The sequence below is a fragment of the Vidua chalybeata genome, chromosome Z, assembly GCF_026979565.1.
Source record: "Vidua chalybeata isolate OUT-0048 chromosome Z, bVidCha1 merged haplotype, whole genome shotgun sequence".
NCBI classification, from domain to species: domain Eukaryota; kingdom Metazoa; phylum Chordata; class Aves; order Passeriformes; family Viduidae; genus Vidua; species Vidua chalybeata.
The window spans coordinates 11,826,418-11,845,848 of record NC_071570.1 but is presented as its reverse complement, the minus strand read 5'-3'; the positions used below and the strand labels follow the sequence as shown (position 1 = coordinate 11,845,848).

The window sequence follows — 19,431 nt, the reverse complement described above, 5'->3', positions numbered from 1 at the left end:
GTACAAGCAAGGGAAACGCCTCTGTGGCGTTCACTAGTGAACAGACCACCTAACAGCAAATTCCCGGAATAAGCTTCTCTCTACTAGGGTAGCAAATGGAATGTCTACCATGAGCACATCTTTTAAATCCAGGCAAGCACTTTAGGAAAACTTGTATCACAAGTAAGGAAAACTTGCCAGAGAAATGGATTCAAGCAGCACACATCTGAACACTGCAATGAATGAAGTGCTAGTGGGATGCCTCTAGCACCAGAGCATTCAGCTATAGTGGTTAACTACTGGTGTTGCCCAACAAAACATGCTGGTTGCTTAAGAAAGCCATTGCAGACTATCAGGAAAGCATAAAAAATTCAAACACATGCTCTCTGTGCTTGTGGAGGACTCATCCTGGAACATTCAGGTTTTGACTTTTCAAATCGGGGTCTAGTAGAAAACTGTGTTTTAATGGAGTATGACATAACTCACTCACACAGAATATTAGGTACTTTATTCTGACATTAGATAACACAGCAATGAAACGGTGTAAATCTGCATTTTGTTTAGTAACTGCAAGTAATTTGTGCTAGATGTTTTATCCTATACTTCTATAATGCTAACGCTTCAGGATTTTTTGAATTGTATCCCTGCCAAGTCAAACATATATCACAGTTTTCAGCTTACTAAAACAAATATTAACTCACTGTGTCTATTAACACCTCTTGACACTTACAATGCTGAATGCAATACAGAAACTTAAGCACAAATGCTAGAAGTAACACAATAAATGTTACTGTTGGTCAGCTAAATTGCAGTATCTGACAACACATGACAAAATAAAATGCATTCTGCTTTGTAGGCACTGTACTGAGATGTTGATTAAATAAAAGCCATAGAAATGACCTTTTTTCCTGCATGAAGAAAATGCACAGAAACCACCCAGCACCATGCTGCAAAGCTTGCAGAATTCAAAAACCTCCAACTTCACAGTCTTAGACTGCAAAGAAGCATAATCAACAAAGAAGTAAAATCTACTGTCTGTATTCTTTTTCAAAAAATGCCTTGAAGCAGAACAGTTTTGAAAAGTTCTCTACGTACTGTCCAGAACCAGGGTGTGTGCTGAACACAGAACACAAGGGAACAACCTACTTCTTGGCTGGTTCAGCAAAGAAGTACAGCCTTGAAGGCCCCAAAGAACACTTCCAGAAAGCAGCAATTACAGAGGAAAAGATGCACATTGGATGGATAATGCAGAAGCCACCGTATGAGGAATCTTCCATTACCCAGATCTACAAAATTGCTCTGTAGCCTTCCACTGGCAAACTAACAGAAGTAGCTTCAACATCCCACAAAATCACAGCTTATATCAAAGTTAGATCATAATTCAAGCATAGTGAAAGTGTAAGGAAAAATAAATACCAATTATTTATAACCACTGTGCTAAAAAGAGCAAAAAGAATGCCAGTACAGATGTAGCTTTCTTTAACTTTCTTCCGTAGAGCCTCCTGAAACTAGCAAATCCTCGTTAGTATTTAAATAATTCAGTTTTTCTTACAAAGCCAAATACAAGAAAACAAGGATATATCAATTCACTACTAATTTTGGGTTTTTACTGCCTTCATTGCACATTTCCTTCCTGCTTGAATTGATTTATCCTTGTTTATCAGCATATTGATTTTGTTAAATGAATTTTCATGCATTTTGTTAATGGAAAAATAAAAACACTGATAAAGAAAAGATACTTAAAAATACCTGTCCAAAAACTGCTATACACATCTGAATATAATACCATTATCATTCACCTAATTAATCTGCAAGAATTAGATACTGCAATTTGTTGCTAATCTTTCTTCTATGTAGTTAAAATTTCATATAGGCACAATATGGAGAAAACACAACCAAAGAGCCTCACATCCAACAATCAGATTAGACATTAAACAAAAAAAAAAAAAAAAATTAAAAAAAAAAAAACCAAAAAAACCAAACAAAAAAAACCACCAAAAAAACCAAACAAAAAAAACAAACAAACCAAAACAAACCCAAACAAACAAAACACCCACCAAAAAAAAAAAACCCAAAAAAAAACCCCCCAAAAAAAAACAACAACCCAAAAAACCAAAAACAAACAGAAAGAAAAACAAAACAAAAAAAATCATTCTTACTTTGGGTTAAAATTTTAGATTATTTATCATTCTAAACAGAGCACTCCACATCTGTTTCCACTAGACAAATACCACTGAGTTTGTAACCAAAAAATAATTTATTTTAATCTCATGCTTTTCAGTTATGGTATTCAGGGAACAGAAAAATGGGTTGCTTGATTTTAAGATTTTAGATATGTCTATTTATCAACAGAAAAATTGCTACTTACTTATTTCTGAATTTTCATTTAAAAATATTTTTTAATCAATAAAGAGAAAAACAACATTTTCTTTGCAGACATACATTACGTGCTTGCTATTTTTTCACCAGCAAACTGACTGAGAGGGTATGTAACTTCCGTAATATGAGTCACTGGGAACAAAATTGTAAGAAATCAGTTAACAGCATAACAGAAAATATCTTTCCACTTCTTACAGCCAAAGGACACCAAGTACACTGTTTTTCTTTCTCCTTGCTAAAAAACAAAAGCTACATTCAAAAAGCTTTCTTAATTCAAGATACGTATCTTGGATTTTATATGCAAGAATAGAATTTCAGGTAGCGTCTTTAAGTAGCATAGCACAGGCGTTGGCATTACACATGAGTAATCCAGGAGAACAAATTACTGGGGAAAGTTAGGATGCTCTGTCACTACTATTCTCCATACTTATTTTCTAGTTAAGCTAGAGACAGTTTCACAAAACTTCTAGAGAAAAATACTTTCCTAAGGATTAAAAACATAAGCCATTGCTACCTGCTTATGCTCCTTGCAGGGGACAAAAAACCTAAACAAAGAAGTAAGCAAATAACTGCTGGACACAAAAATGAAGGCAACGAGTTGCAACCTTTATAGGAAATCTGTCCCTTCAAACTGGAAAATGTCCTTATGTCTCTGTTTTGCTTGCCCTCTTTTGTCTGAATAAAGGCCCCATATTTCTTAAATAAATAATAGCATCAGTCACAGCACACTTTTAAGTGGGCTGTACTGCAAGCAATTTTATGCCTGCAGTATCTGTTGACAAAACCAGCTATTGGTCTAATACTTAGAGGAGAATACTGTCCTGTGAAAGCTGCAGTATTGAAAAACCCCCACATTTAGCAAATCTGGGAAAAGTTTCATTTTGGAAATATTTTTGAGAAGAAGGAAAGAGTTCAGGAAATATCACTCATTGATTTCCTGAGAACACTGTGAATCACTTGAGATCATCGTTAGTTTCATAAAAGCAGAAGCACAGAAGAAAACATTTTAGTAACAACTTACCAATCCAGCAATTGGATATTACTTGCTTAAAACACCCTACATGAGTAATTTGGAAGAAAAACTGATCATCAGCCAGATAAAAAACAAGGAGATGAGTGATGATGATGATGTAGGTCTCTTGTTACAGACAGTACTCAGAACAAAATTTTCAAGCATCTTTAATATTTACAACTATGTTTCAAAAGATTAACAATTCCAAACAACAGATTATTTTTCAGTATAGATGAGGGAATATAAATAAGCAGATATAGCTTATATAGGTGTCTTTCTGCCATTGGTAACCTGCAGTGCCAGATGCTAATGGAAGTCTGACACCTGGGTAAAGACCTAATTTGCTGGTTTGATAAATAGATCACATTAAAATTCTAAATTTTCAATGTAAGTTTTTGTAGAAGTTCATTCAGCAGCTTCACAGTCCTTTGGTTTTCTTCTCCACTATGGTTAAATCTGTATGCAGTACGGATAAGAAGGTTATAAACTTCTTTGCTTGTATCAGTTATCTCAGTAATCTGAAAAACAAAAAGTTAAATTTGGCAATTATGTTGCTAAATATTAAGAATTCTTCAAAATACTTGCAAGAAAAACAGATTTTTCCCTCATCACTGAATATGTGAGAACCCAAGGCTTCTGCCCAAGGTATCTCTTTTCACACATCCCAGTGAAGCCAAGCAACTTTGAGATTTCTGTTGTAGTTTCAAATTTAAATGAAACAAATCAAGAGGCCAAAAAGATTTTAAAGGAAACACAAATGTATAAGACAGGATAACCATTTGTAAGTCATTGCCACAGAAAAGAACTAAAAGTACATGAAGGTTCTGTGTGTATCTGGGGAGACAATTCAGTTCTGTAAAGCTTTCAAAAGTGAAAATAAATACCTCCCTCAAAAGAAGACAAAAAACAGGAAAAGACCCTAAGTTGCAATTTTTGCAGATCAGGAGGGACTTGATTCCTCATTATCTGTATTAAACCTGAAGTTTACTGTACTAAAAAGAACTACAACCACGCATCCCAAATCAGTTCCACACCATTCTGCCTTTCATATATTTATATATCTTTAGTCCCTTTCAAATCACATGAAGAGCCTAGCTACTCATTAGTGATTATACAGATACAGTCAAAATTAATCAGACTGACAAACAAACAAACTGGTCTACAACAGTTCATGACCACTCTGCACTGGGAAGTATTTAGAGTTTTGGAAGTTAGTTATATTGCTATCTATAAAAAAGCAGATTGCCTTTGGTCCTCCTGGAGGGATTTAAAGTAGCAGGCTAGTACATTACAGCATCATAGCTCAACATCTGCACTGTCTTCATGAAGAGAAATTAGAAATAGCAGTCTGTAAAAATATATATAACCCCCCAAATTTTATCATTACATTCTTATGCTGAGAAGAAAATTGATCATTTGTGAACTTGCACCCTAGGATGTGAGAAATACCTTCTCACCTTAAAGAGAAAAATGTTACGTCTTTTTAGTCAGGCAGCTGTGTCAGAAAATCAGATGCCTTACACATGCCATATGCCCTGTACAGGTCCATACATAAGACCACACTACTGCTGAATGGAAAAACTTTTGGAAGTAGTAAAACTACACACTGGCCCTAGACCTGCTTGCACAGGGGGCATGCACTTCTTATTAGAATATGGTTTGATACTGGATTTCTAATCCTACACTGATAGCACTGTTTATCTTAAGTAACACAAACACATTTTATAGTTTGCACCATATACTTGAAGGTACATTGGCTGTCATTACCTACAGGAAGATACTGTGGCAAGCTTCCAGCCTTTTACTCCTCATCTTTTTTTACACCTTAAGAGAAGCTGTCTTAGCTTTTCACTTTCTCCTTCTCTCTCAATTACCACACCGTTTTCTTCACTGGTTTTGCCAACCGAGCTTCTGCCACATCAGTGCTAAGACCTAGTAACCAGCTGTTCCACCCAATAGAAAACAGCAAGAAGAGAGTTCCATCATGTCTGCAGTAGCTGGATAATTTAGGGAGTGGATTTTTTTGGAAAATCAAAATGTTAGCACATGTTATCTATACCATTGTAAACGAACTGTAGGTATCCCTTAGCTGCAAGCTATTACTTCAGCTGTTTCTGCATCTGTAAAGTCACAACAGTAACCCTGACAGTGAGTTCAAGAAGGGAACAGAAAATATTTTAACTGTAGCTGAAACAGGTATGGTAGCAGGTTAGATATGGCTGTTGTAGTCACAGTCTCCTTTAATTCTCTGTTATGTGTTTTCTTCATTAAGAGATAGAAACTTAAATCAAAAATAGTAAAATAAGTATGTATTTAAGTTAACCTGAAAAAAAAGGGAAGAAACACTTACATGGTAAATACATTCCTGGGCAATCTTATGTCCACCAGCTGAAAAGAGCAAGAAGTTGGTCAGAAGATGTGTTGTGAATCGCTGCTCTATGCCTGTTACCCTGTGTACAGCAGCCTCCAGGTCTTTCAGAGAAAGGTCTGCACAGTTGAACAGCATCATTAGATGATTGTAGACTGCTTGAGCTTCTACCTGTAGGAAATAATTTCAAAGGGTGCAGGATCAGAGAAGAGTAAAGGTCAAATCTATGGTATTTTACTTTGGGTTTATTCACTAAAAGAAACCTGAATCCTCAGAGAAACAACTCAAACATGAAAAAAGTTTGAGTTTAGAGAGCAGGAAAACCAGGAAAGGAAGGGCTGTAACACATTTCTTTTACGCACACACAAAGGTGGACAAAATGGACTTTTCTTTTCTTTGGTCTTACAAATGAAGCAGACAGGGCATCAAGCCAGGATTTAGCCTTTTTAAATAATATAAGGAAATGGAGAAAGTCCCTTAGAAGAACATAGTCTCATTTTTACATTGTGGGAAAAAGAACAAAGGCTCCTCAAGGGCTCATTTCAGTATAGCTGCTGTAAATCAATTGAATCCCCATGCAGTCTGACCTCAGCTGATAAAATGTTCTGGTAAGAATGTGCGATTTAACTTCTTCCTGCGTAGTTCACAACTTATGTTTTTATGTTGTAAGCTAGACAACTAAACCTAACTTTTACTGGGGGTAGGAAAAATTTTGGCACCTCTAGAAAAAGAACTATGAGCAACTATGGCAAAAAAATCCTAAACAATAATTCTGTTTGCTGTATTAAAAATTAACTGAAAAAAAATTGTAGATGGAATGCAAATGAGTATCAGCTGGAACAATAGAAAAATACACCACTGCAGACCTAAAGGAAAAGAACACCTGTTTCTCAAGGATATTCATTGGGACAATTTTTTTCAGACATTTGTCTGACATTGACCTACCTTTTCAACAATTTCACATAATATAGTCTGAAAAAGCTGCTATTCGTGCATTAAGTCCACAACTACATGTGAGACATAACTGATACCAGGATCTATAGAAAGGTAACTGGAATTCCTCACAATTCTTTATTCCTCTGTGCATCATATGAGTCAGAGACTGCAGATGGAGAGTAGCTAGTCCTGCTCCAAGAGCTCATGTACCCTAGAAATCTCATTCTTAGGGCCAAACTCCAAGTTTTGCTCCTTCAATGTTTCAGACCCTAAAGGTATGAAGGAGTGCAACAAAGGAATAAATATTGTGGAGCAGAATTTTTAGTCCTGTCCGTATGAGTGAACTCTAGTGAACAGCAAAAATAGCCTTTTTCTTCTTTAAATAATTTAAACACTTTGTATTATACTCTGGCTAATATAAAGGTGTTACCTAAAGTACAGAGCAGGAAGACAAAATCCTAAGTGCAAACCTTTCCACACAAAAATAATATTGAATGAAAAGTACACCAGATTGACATCTGCCAGAAGTTCCCACAGCATGTTAATCCATAAGTAGTGAAAGGTGCTGGGTTTGAAGTGGAAACCACTTCATTTGGTTAAAGAGAGCTAATCTGCCAAAGGACAAATTAAAAAAAAACTCCAAACACCTAACTAAAGGCAGAAGCTTTGCATGAAGTGTGTGAATCCTTCTGAAATAGCCTGACCTGTGGGAAAAAAAAAAAATAGAAAAGTCTGAGTTCAAATACCTAAGAAAAATTGATAATGAATGGAACTATCAGACCTCTGAGAAAAAATGAGTCACTGCATGGGTTGTCAGCAGAAAAGGTTTTTTGTTTCTGAAGTTCGTCTTATGTTATGACTGAATAACAAAATAGAATAGGGGAGACACAGGGAGATTTCATATATGGGACAAAGACATTTCACTCTGTGGAGTTTGAACAATACATTGATCTGCAGCTATAGTGCAATAGTTTCAATCAGTCTTGTTTATTGCTCATATATTCCCTACTTTCCAAAAACTACGTTCTAAAAACAACCCTAATTTCTTTACTTCACCCTAGCTCTAACCTAACTTTGCTCAGCCAACCCTTCCCTTGCCTTCCCAGCCAACGCATCCCATCCCTTGCTTCTAGACTATGAGAAATTTAAGAGAAAAAAAAAAATTGTAGGTGACTGGGATCTTGCGATCTTGCATTTGCAGTGCCATCTGATACACAGCATCACACACAGCACTCTTCATGCAATACAGTGTGTAGGGTTAGAGCACTGCTCCTTCTGTTACCAGCCCAGCATATGGTATTATCATGTATTTGTTACTGTATCACATGCCAAAAACTGGAGAGAAATCAGAGTAGCTTGGAAAGGTTAGGATTCAAGACTGTGTTTGATTAAATACCTTCACAGTTTCAACTGCTGTGATTTCTCTTGTTTCCTTCTCAGAAGATGCCATTACACAGGCATGCTGAATTCTGCCACACTGATTTTAAAAATACCATCACTAGCGTATTTTTATTTAGGATTAAAAACACCCTGGTTATCCAAAAGAAAGCCAAGAGCGTGCTAATCCATATCACATACTTAAAAAGAAGGAAAAATCTTTTCTAAATGTCAAAATCAGAAAATCAGAAAAAATCGTTAAAAAACCAACTTTCAAGTTCTCCACTGTGACACAATTCCCAAAGACTTTGTAAAATCAATCCCTTCCATTTTTTTGATGTGCACTATTTGTTTTACAGCAATAAGATATAATCAGACTACTGGTTGCTTATTGCCACTTACTATCACTACATTACCCACCACTGTTTGAGTCCTTTGTTGATTTTCATTTTTAGGACAGTAGTAAAATGCCAGCAGCCACAGCACAGGATCTGGTTCTACAGCAGCCTTCAGTAATTGTTCTGCTGCAATATCCAGCCATTCTCCAAAACAAGCAACCAAAAACCAGATTTCAAAGAGGTCAGTGAGGGAACTGGAAAACAACACAGATAAAATTATGTATTTCTCATTACTTAACATTTTTAATTGCCTTAAATTAACTAGAAAGGATGCTGACTCTTAACTTAAAAAAATATTTAAACTACTCTTTAACAGGGAATACCTTACCTGCTAATCATACAGCCATGTACTACTTAGTCTATTACCTGAAATAACAATCAAATGAGACACACCCAGTGTTACTACAGATTAACTTTGATAGTACAACAGACTATCCTTAACAGCAGCTTCTAATAAACTGTGACAAAATACTATGTATTAAAAGATACATAATAAAATTCATCCATACTCTTTATATGCTTCAGCTGCAGGATTTCCAAAACTTTAAAATCATATCTCAAATATTACACTTTAAAATACTGTTGCCTTTCACTTTCTCTCTGTTGTTTTCCAGGGTTATTTTCTGCTTTTTGGTAATTCATGAAGTGCATCCTTTTTTTGTAATTAATGAGGAATTACATTTAAATGGGCTAAATATAAAGTTTTGAAGTATATTTTAAAGTATATCTCCTGACTGTTAAAATTCATGTTTTCTTAAATGAAAATTTTTAAGGTGTTTACAAAAGGATCATTGCTGCAAGAAAGGACCACCATTCATCTCCACACTTTCTCATGTGCATTCCTCTAAAGTCAGAGAAAACTAAAGAAAAGAGATGCAACTAATGGTAGGTGTCTCAGAAGCAAAAAGTTAAACTAAGAATGGAAGGACAAACATAAGGACAGCTAGATTAAGAACTAGGAACAATTATTTCTAATAAATTGGGCAAAACGTGAAAGAATTAGATGGTTTTCTTATGTTTTATTCCTGGGGACTCCAAAAGCTGCTGTGGCATCTTTGCGAGGAAACTAGAAGATCTTGGAAATTCCAGGAGTTGACGTCACCATTATCTTGAAGACTTTCTACCATTACAGAGCCTGTTTTCAAGCCATGTACCCGCCACTTCCATCCCCACTGCTGTTTCTGCCCACTCTGTAGCGGCACCTATGCTCCACTGTCATTGCCAAAAGTGGCTCTTCACTATTTTTGGGACTTCCCCCACAGAATGTCCATAAGTTCATCAACTGATTTCTAGTTTAAAATGTCATGTAAGTGTACTACATATAATAATAAACATTAGCACAGAAGCAATCTGTTGATTAGAAGGACACATAAAGCACTTTGCTATAAGATTCATAGTTGGTATAAAAAAAAACCCTGAAAACCAACCTATATAAAAAGAGAGCACTGAGAACAAACAGGATATGCTGCGTAACAGTATTTTTTTCTCCTCTGTAAATCTTATTAAGTTGAAAGAATACAGAATCAGGAATAAAGCAATAAAAGAAAACTGAATACAATTTCTTCATGGATATTAGTATTTATAACATGTTAAATCCATTTTCTTTCTAATTGGGAGGAGTTTGGTAGAAAACATAATTGTTGTAGGAGTTCTAAAGGAAGTAGGAGTGTATTCTGGCAAGTACAATACTGTTCAAGCTAGCATACTGTTCAAAATAAAGGCAGGAAAAGACTATATATAAACCAAGAAAGGGCTGGGCAACAAAAGGAGAACAGACATGGTTATACTGCTGTAATGCATTATGATGGATGATATTTGTTTTATTTACTTGTTCTAAGCTCAAGTTATGTGTTTCTTTAAGAAACCAGGGTCAGCTATGGGTCACACTCCAAGGACAGAAAGGCTTGACACACTTCAAGGATGAACAGGCGAGCACTGAACTGCAGCTCATGCAGAAAGTGAGAAGCTACCACCAGACAGCCTGGCCTCAGAGGGAACAACAAAAAGCTTTTTTCTGCCATTCAGCAACAACAGAAAAAAAAAAGGCCCCTGTGAGTTAACTGAAACCAAGCATGGTTGCAAGTGTCTTTGTTCCAGTACCCAGGGGAAAACTGGGACAGAGTGGCTGGACAGCAGCCAGGCAGAAAGGGACCTGGGGATACTTACTAAAGGCAGACTGAACACTAGCCTGCAGTGAGCCCAGGTGGCCCAGAAGGCCAACAGCATCCTGGCCTGTATCAGCAATAGGACCAAGGCAGTGACTGTCCCCCTGTACTGGGCACTGGTGAGGCCACTGGTGAGGCACCTTGAGTGCTGTGTACAGTTCTTCCCTCAATTTAGGAAGGATAGTGAGATACTGGAGTGAGTCCAGAGAAGGGAAACCAAGCTGCTGAAGCATCTGGAGCACAAACCCTAGGAGGAGCAGCTGAGGGACCTGGGGTTGTTTAGCATAGAGGAGGCTCAGGGGAGACCTTATTGCTCTCCACAATGACCAGAAAGGAGGGTGCAGCCAGGTGGGGGTCGGTCTCTTCTCACAGGCACCAGTGACAGGACAAGATGACAGTCTTAAGCTGTACCAGAGAGTTTTATGTTGGACATTAGGAAGAAGTTCTTCACAGAAGGAGTAATCAGACATTGGAATGGGCTGCCTAGGAAGGTGGTGGAGTCACTGTCTCTGGAGATGTTTAAAGACTGGATGTGCCACTTGGTGTTGACAAGGTGGTGTTATGTCATAGATTGGACTTGATGATCTCAAAGGTTTTTTCCAGCCTAGGTGATTCTGCAATTCTATGATCTTGTTTTGCAAGTCTGGCTGGCCTTGGTGTTCTATGTTTCTTTTGATATATTTCAAGTTTAAAATCAAAATTAATTTGTTTCTTTTTAATTTAAAACCTGTTCAACATTCTTTGGACAGCTAACTCTCAGAGCAGACCTAAGAAAATTTGTATCCAAGCACTATACAAGTCAGGTCTCATCACGCCCCTTATAAGAAAGAATTGCAAGGCACCAGCAGATAGAGATGTATGCTTTTTCATTATTTTCATATAGTCCCAGAACATCCTCTACCAAAGCATAATTCATCTTGACAAACAAACCCCAAAGGCAGCAGGTCAGAAACCTAGAGTGACAGCCCAAAGATTAACACAACAAAAATGATACTGCAGTCTGGCAGTCATATTTATGAAAATAAGGAAGTTTGCAGTTTGGACATTTGTACAAGCCTGCAGAAAGCCAAGCTCCTTCATAAAACAGGGTTAAAAATTTTGAGGAAGAAATGGGAGAATAGACAAGTAAACATTTCCATTATGCAGCCAGACATTTGTTGGAAGGAATTACAAGATTTTGTTTCCTCAGAGGCTTATTGGCCAACTATATAGATGCTATAAAGCTCAGGTTCAGTAAGTAATCCAAGTCCTATTCTAAAAAATAAAGCCCAACTTAGAGAATAATAAGAAAATGATGAAATACAGCCACTAAAGACTTCAAATGGCATGACCTTTCACAAACTAACATGCAAAGGACAAAAAGTTTGAAGATCTTATACTGCTTACCTAGCATTTGTATCTTCTACTAATGCTTTGAGCATATCCGAAATGTGTTTCACATGTGGAGACCAATATGTAGTTGGGAGTTCTGAGGATGAAGGATGAAAACAAAACACTTAAAATCAAAGCCCCCCACTAGAATGTTACACTGAAGCATTAATGTAGCTGTAAGATTTCTCCAAATTGATTCAGTTATCACAAAGTATTTAAAATTTAATTTTAAAATTTCCCAATTTTAAACAATAACTATTGTGTTTCATACAACAATTCATTGATAAAGCCATGGAAGGAAGTACAGCTAGGAATATTGAAATGAGGCTGATGTTCCCTTGCTACCACAATATTAATATCTAATCAGTGCATTAGCATTTTTAGAAGCTCTTGTACTGAGCTTTAATTATTGTCCATCAAAATATCATGCCAAATTGAACAGTGGTTTCTTGATATGTGTGAATAGGAAACCTGAAAAAAAGTTGGGTTTGAAATCTAAAATATCAGAATTCAAGCCTCAGAGAGGAACAGAAAGTCTGTTTCTTGTGAAATACATGTGAATTTTTCCATAATGACAATTACTGATATTATAACACAAGAAGACTGCAGTATTTCTACAATCTCTGTAACATGGCTTCATTCCTACATAATTATGCATTCTTTCTTTGTTATTCACTTCTGATTTAGTTTTCTTTAAAGTTACATCTGTAATATTGTTATATAAGAACCAAACGTTCCTGCAGAAAAATACATTAAAAGAATATTATTAAAATTGCTAAATGAAACACACCCTATAAAGGAAATGACAAACAGTTATCTCTATCCCTTTTTAAGTTATTTTAAGACATATACAGACCATGCAGATTCATAACACTGCAGATACTTTATGAAAAAACTTACCAAAAGGACGTCTGACTAAACCTCTAACAAGAGGCTGGTGATGATATGGGAAGTAGGCCTTCAGTGGAAATTTATGCTAAGACACAAAATCATTATTTTAAGAGGTTTCTGGTCAGTTTTCAAAACACACAGTGAATAATGTCATCTAAGGCAGTAATTAACAATACAGACTGAAGCAAGGAAACAGAAAATTAACTCTTTAGCTTATTTTAGGATTTTATATTATAAAAGGGGCTGTTTAGGAAATGCTTGCTTATAAAAAGCAATTATTTATAGATTGTTAAAGTATATGCCTCAAAAAAGATTCAGAACATGAAGAAAATTACATTACTAGTCTTTGTCTTTTTCCCTGTAATTATAAGTTTCCACTCTTAATATGCAGAGCTTAGAAGAGACACTAGTTTAATTTCATTTTCCAGTGTAAACAGATTCACAGATGATATTAAACTAAGAACTAATAAAATCTACAGAATCTGAGGGTGTTGTGTAGATTACTGCCATCTGTTCAAAAATGGAAACATAAAATTCTTAGGTCCTGATCCAGCAGCAGGTAGGGCAGACACAGATAACAGACTTGCACTGTTTATCTGAGAATGTGTGACTGTATACTGTGAACACTGCTTGTATAACTGAGACTAGCAGCAGCACACCTTTAATCCGTTTGTTCTGCAAACATGTACCACAGGCACGTCTAACATGGAGCATGTATGTGCAAGTGCAACACCAACTCCCCTTGAGACACACGGAAAGCCAGCCAGGCCCACATGGTGATCACTGGCACAAAATCTAGTTGGGAGTCCAATAACTACCAGGAGACAGCAGGGTCAACACTGGGCCCAGTCCTATTTTACATTTTCATTAATGAGCTGGATGAAGGGGCAGTGGGTTCCCTTGGCAAGTTTGGTGATGACACAAAACTGGGAGGAGTGGCTGATACATTAAAGGGTTGTGCTGCCATCCAGAGGGATATTGACAGGCTGGAGAAATGGGCTGACAGAAGCCAAATAAATGTAAACAAGGAGAAAGTATAAAGTCCTGCGCTTGGGCAGGAATATCTCCAGGTACATGCTAGCAGCTACTCAGCTGGAAAGCAGTTTGCAGAGAAGGACCTGGGAACCCACTGGACACCAAGGTGAGTGTGAGCCAGCAGTGTGCCCAGCAACAGAGCAGCAAGTGTTATCTTGAGCTGCATTAGGCAAAGGATTGCCAGAAGGTCCAGGGAGGTGCTCCTTCCCCTGCACAGTAAGCAGCCATTCCAGCAGCCTGACTTGAAGTACTATGCCCAGTTAATGCCCAGTTAAATAAAAGGCCACAAGGATCATTAAAGGACCAGAGAACTTCTATGAGGAAAGGCTGAGAAAGCCTGGAGAAGAGAAGGCTCAAGGGGGATCTTATGAATGTGTATAAACACCTCAAAGGTGGGTGCAAAACAACAGAACTAGGGTTTTTGCAGTGGTGCACAGTGACAGAATGAGAAGTAATGGCACAAACTCAAGCACAGGAGGTTTCTGTCTGTATATCAGAAACCACTTCTGTAATTTATTTTTTCACTTTCTTTTTACTGTGAGGTGGCCAAGCACTACCACAGTTTGCTCAGAAGAATTGTAGAGTCCCATCTGGACATAGTCCTGGACAACTGGTTCTAAGTAGCTATGATTTGGAGCTGGGAAGTTGGACAAGATGATGTCCAGAGGTCCCTTCCAATTCTTAAGCAATCTATGATTCTCTCATTTACATCTTTGACTCTCCATACCATTTATCTTAGAACTCTGCTGTCTTCTTTTTTAGGAGTAAGAAGGCATTTAGCTAACAGATCATCTCTTGAAACACAGACTGGGAATATGAACTCTATAAAATGTGATAGAGCTGTAAATCCAATGAAGACTGCATTTAGTAACTATTTTCTATTGCATATATATGCATGTATCTTATAAACAAACAACTTTTTTTTTGTTCTGTCAACAACAGTTAAGTGAAATTACAGCACATGAATATATCACTCTTCTTAGTTTATATATCACTGGTGTAGTAAGACTCTAAAGTCTATTTGTTGAGAGGAATTAGGCTAAATAGAAAAAAAAACCCTATAGTAAAGTATGCATGTAGCCAATTAACTTGCACTAAAAATTCCCACAAAAAAGCAGCCCCTTGATACAGTCAGTAGTAACCAAGACAACCCACAGCCTTCACAACATATGAAAACCGTATTGTGAAGTAAGTGAAAAACAATTTTTAGTATTCTGTCTAGGCAAAGGCAAAAGGATTTGTCATATAAACAAAACACACAGTGTTTTAAACTGTATTTTAGACAGTTCTTTCCTCACATACACTATCAAAAAATTCAAAACAAGGTACTATCAGACAGAACAAGTTTGGATGTGGCTGGTTATTATAACTGCCATGATGGAAATAAACTGGAAATAAACACTGAACACTGGTTTAAAATATTTATCCAGCTAATTAAAACAAAATTACCAGATGAAAATCAATTATAATTCTGAAATTATCAAGGGAAAATAATTCATGAGGAAATTATAATTTCCATTAAATAAAATTATGAACTTTAACTTCACAAATTTACAGGCAACACGACCCAATTATCCTCAGATCAGCTTTCACTAGCATCGCAAACTTAAAGAAAATCTGCAAAAACAAAACAAATCCCAACAGTTATCTCAGTATACCCATTCTTAAATTTCTTCTTCAACGACTACAGAAACGGGACACTTTCCTAAGTAGGTTTAAACCCCATGTTCTATTTATACTGTTTTCAGTCTCCAAAAACATGGAAGAAAAAGGCCTATCCTAAACCCAGCAGCACTGTCTTTTCCCACTCTTCAGCATTTTTTCTGCCAAACCTTGCTCTTTCTAAATGGTCTACAAAGTTATTATAAAAGACAGCTATTTCTGACAGCTGCCACACTGCAACAGAGCATCACTCTCCTCCTATCACACAAACCTCTGAACTGCCAGATACAAGCCAGTTGTTTTGCAAATTTTATGGATGCATGTTTGCCTATAGTTTTTTTTCAGTTAACTGTCAATAAATTCTGAAGGTCTCAGTGACCAGGCAGAACCAACTTCGTCTTCTGTCATTAATATTTTTACCATTCTTCTACTAAATGCTACTGGGGCACATTATGTTCTGTCAAGGGCAATCAGATACCAATAAGACAGATATCTTATGAAGTAATGATGGTATGACCAGAGGAAAAAAGAGGGATCTGACTGACTTAAAGTTTAGGAAGCAATCTGTACCTACCTTCTTGCAAGCTAACTGTTAGGTAAAATTACAGTTGATTCATAAACTTTGAAACAAGGGACTTTTAATTCTATCATTGAAGGTAACACCTTAATTAGAACTCCATAACTTAGATAGTATACAAGTTAAATAAAGGAAACACAGTATTTAAAACAACTTTAGAAAAATGGGCTGTAGTCCATGTTGCAATGCCAGCAATATGCCAGACTTTCACCTTGAAGAAAACATATCACCTGCACAGCAGGATTAGCTCTTGGGTGTCTGATGGGTGTGGAATCTTTATTTTCCTTCTCACCCACTGATCCCCACCTGGGGCTACACAGTGTGCTGTTGCCATGCAGTCAGGGTGGCACAAGATTATCATGTGCAGCACTAATGTATTAAGCAAGACAGCTGCCTGAAGCTAGAAGACAGATTCAATCACACTGCCAATTAAAAGCCAGTATGCCACAAGTTTCAAGAAATCCCAGCATTCTCTTAATTACCATCTCCCTCAAAAAGATGCAAAAAATCAAAGGTACTGAAAATTTTCTTAAGTTTAAAGTGGAAGGTTTTAAATGACAAGGTCTTCTCAAACTTGTATCACATGAATTTGATTTTAAAAAACAAATAAGATGGTCAGGATGTGACCATGTGATTTGGGTATCTGAAGTCAAGTTTGTAACCTATAAGTAAAATGAGATTTTTCATATCTATATTTTGAAATTTTAAGGTAAGAAACTGATCCTGCTCTTGTTTAAATTAGCACAAAACTAATTCCACTTAATTCAGTTCAGTAAGACCTGTACAAAAATCTGTGCAGAAGAAGAGAGACTAAGCTGTGAAATTTGAAAATTTAGACCAAGGAAAATTTCAGAGAGACCACTGTTGAGGATCGGGAACTGAAAACAGTATGTATTCTGTGCCCCAGCATGTATTACCCTGTGTCTTTTACCTTCTGAACAGACAAATACAACTATTCAATATCCTACTTATAATTATTTAGGGGACTAGGAATGGGGTTGTTATCTCTGCTTCATTTATTGTCAGAGATCCTGCTACCACAAAAGAAAAATGCTTCTAGCATTGTTCCTCCTTTTTATCAAAGATGAATGTTCATGTTTATTCTACAGGCAGAAACCTCAGCATCAGGGGAACTGAGTCAGGGAAAAGCAATTTAGGCAGATGTACTCGAGGTTTAAGTTAGGTAAATTGCTCTTACATATTGGTTTCATGCTATAATTTTATGCGCAGGTAAGAAGTTTGAACTGAACTTTGCCAAATCTATGCAGCTACAGAGGGATGCTGTTATTTACCTCATTATATTCAGTCACTTCTCTTAAGAGTAGAACTGGGGTTTCTTCCTGTGAAATTTTGCATTTTGTCACTGGAAGAAAACAATAAGAAAGAGACCTTGACTAACCTGTTTGTTTTCATTCTGATGAGCCTGAAGGAAGAGCTGTGTAAACACCTGTATTACTGTCATAACTTCTGAAGTTCCATCAGTTTCCATCAGCACATTCCTATGCATTGAAAGGTTAGATATGACAGATCAGATAACTAGTCTGCCCATCACACCACTGTTAACTGAATGAAAGAAAAAGGTATATTCTTTGTATGCTGTAGATTCAAACTGTGTCTGAGCTCATTATACCGCTAACAGAAATGCTAACTTTGTAGGCTTTTTAGATTTTATTTTTAATTAAAAAAACAAACAAACAAACAAACAAAAAAAAACCACCCAAAAAAAACCCCAAAACAAACTTCATACACGACTCTTACAAATAAACTAGACTTAGTAAATATATACAATATACATGCAGACACATAATTTATCCTACCTAAACAAGTATACAATTAAAAAGACTAGCACAATTTTATTAGCCAAATTTGGCATCTGATCAGTTTATTTTGTTCAGAGCAACTACTCCCATGATTGAATTAAGCATACTTTATATGGTTTTATGGCACTGCATCCCATAGGCCACTCTAGACATTTACAAAGGCTTCAACTTGCTTTCCACAGAGCAAAATAACCTAGAGCAAATGGAGCAAGTGAAGAAAAACACATAGCAGCAATTTTCATTATCTTTTTGAAAAACATATAGTAGAAAGGAGAAAAAATGTTGAAAGTAAGTTGCCAGTGAGATACAAGTATTAGAGAATTGTTTCATTCCTTCTAAAACATATGAAGAGCTAACATATTACTGTAACATAGAAACGTCACAAAACTACAGGCAAATAAAATCACTGAAAAAAAGAAGAAATAGTACATGGAAACTCAAGACAGCCTAGGTGTATGGACTTCTGTATAGCCACAAATAGTAAGAAAACTTTGGGAAATAAAACCAGTAAGTAATATCACTGTGAAAATTTAATATAGAACAATTAATCTTAATATGCAAGCAAATAGCAGGAAAAGTTAATACAGAAAGAGTCACAATGTTTAGGTCCATACTTAGAACATGAACCCCAAATATTAATGAAGTTTTGTGCCAGCTATAGAAACCCAACACAGTTTCCAAGCAAGAAAGTACATTTTCTTTATCAGCAGTTCTCTAAAATCTCACATGTGATTACAACTGGAATAGGTGATACATAGTATTCTTAAAATACATCAACATTTTAATACCAACAATGTAGAGGAACAAGCACACTAAGTAGAAACAATTCAAAGTAAAGGAAGGGAGCAGAAATGTAGGTTTAGAAACAGGAAAATACCATTTTTTAAGACAATTTGAAACATTAATAGAAGTACAATGTTTTACCAGGAAATACTGTGTCGGACAAAGTCCTGCATTAGCTGAGAAACATAATTTTATCCATTTCCACTGTCTACCAAAGGGGAAGGATGCAAAAGAGTAGTAAAGTCATGTGTTTAAAAAAAAAAAAATTCTATATAGCATGACCTTAAATAAGCCACAAAGCTTGGACAAATTTTGTCTCCCTGTACCATCACAATATACATCATCCAGCCTAAGACATCAGTACACATCTGCTGAAGTCACATCAAATTTTAAACACATCTTGCTTTGGGAAAGGTATTAATCTCAACTCTTCAGAAAATGCTATCTGTGTGCAGACACGGGACCACAGCAACAAAGGTCTGCCAGAGCAGTGGCTCCCAAGTGGCTCCACTTTCACAATACAGTAGTCTCAGTTTCTACAGCCAAGCCTCTTCTGTTAGTGCCTGCACATACCTAAATGTGCACACAGATACACAAATGCCCCCACACACATGTATGTGGGGGCCCTGTTTTCCTAAGAAAGTAAACACTTGATGAGCGAAGGATGTCAGTCACTAA

The 19,431-nt window shown here is 36.5% G+C and overlaps 2 protein-coding genes across 4 annotated transcripts in view; one reads left to right on the top strand and one right to left on the bottom strand.

Moving 5' to 3' along the window:
- AOPEP (aminopeptidase O (putative)) overlaps positions 1-19,431 on the top strand; it is a 237,673-nt gene that overhangs the window by 205,566 nt on the left and 12,676 nt on the right. Inside the window, exon 18 of one of the 2 annotated variants that reach the window (XM_053931914.1) lies at positions 9,223-9,929. The exons of the other annotated variant lie outside the window; for it this stretch is intronic. The gene's annotated coding sequence lies outside the window, so the exon portion shown is untranslated. Of the gene's footprint in view, positions 1-9,222; positions 9,930-19,431 lie in introns of those variants that run through there. 2 annotated transcript variants of the gene reach the window in all.
- The window catches only part of FANCC (FA complementation group C), a 76,421-nt gene continuing 60,511 nt past the window's right edge, over positions 3,522-19,431 (bottom strand). For both annotated transcript variants that reach the window (XM_053931924.1, XM_053931925.1), the window contains exons 10-15: positions 17,550-17,649; positions 12,886-12,961; positions 12,001-12,082; positions 8,472-8,643; positions 5,721-5,909; positions 3,522-3,888 (exon numbers count right to left, since the gene is read on the bottom strand). In XM_053931924.1, coding sequence (XP_053787899.1) covers positions 3,745-3,888; positions 5,721-5,909; positions 8,472-8,643; positions 12,001-12,082; positions 12,886-12,961; positions 17,550-17,649 — 763 coding nt within the window. In that variant the 3' untranslated portion in view covers positions 3,522-3,744. The remainder of the gene's footprint in view (positions 3,889-5,720; positions 5,910-8,471; positions 8,644-12,000; positions 12,083-12,885; positions 12,962-17,549; positions 17,650-19,431) is intronic.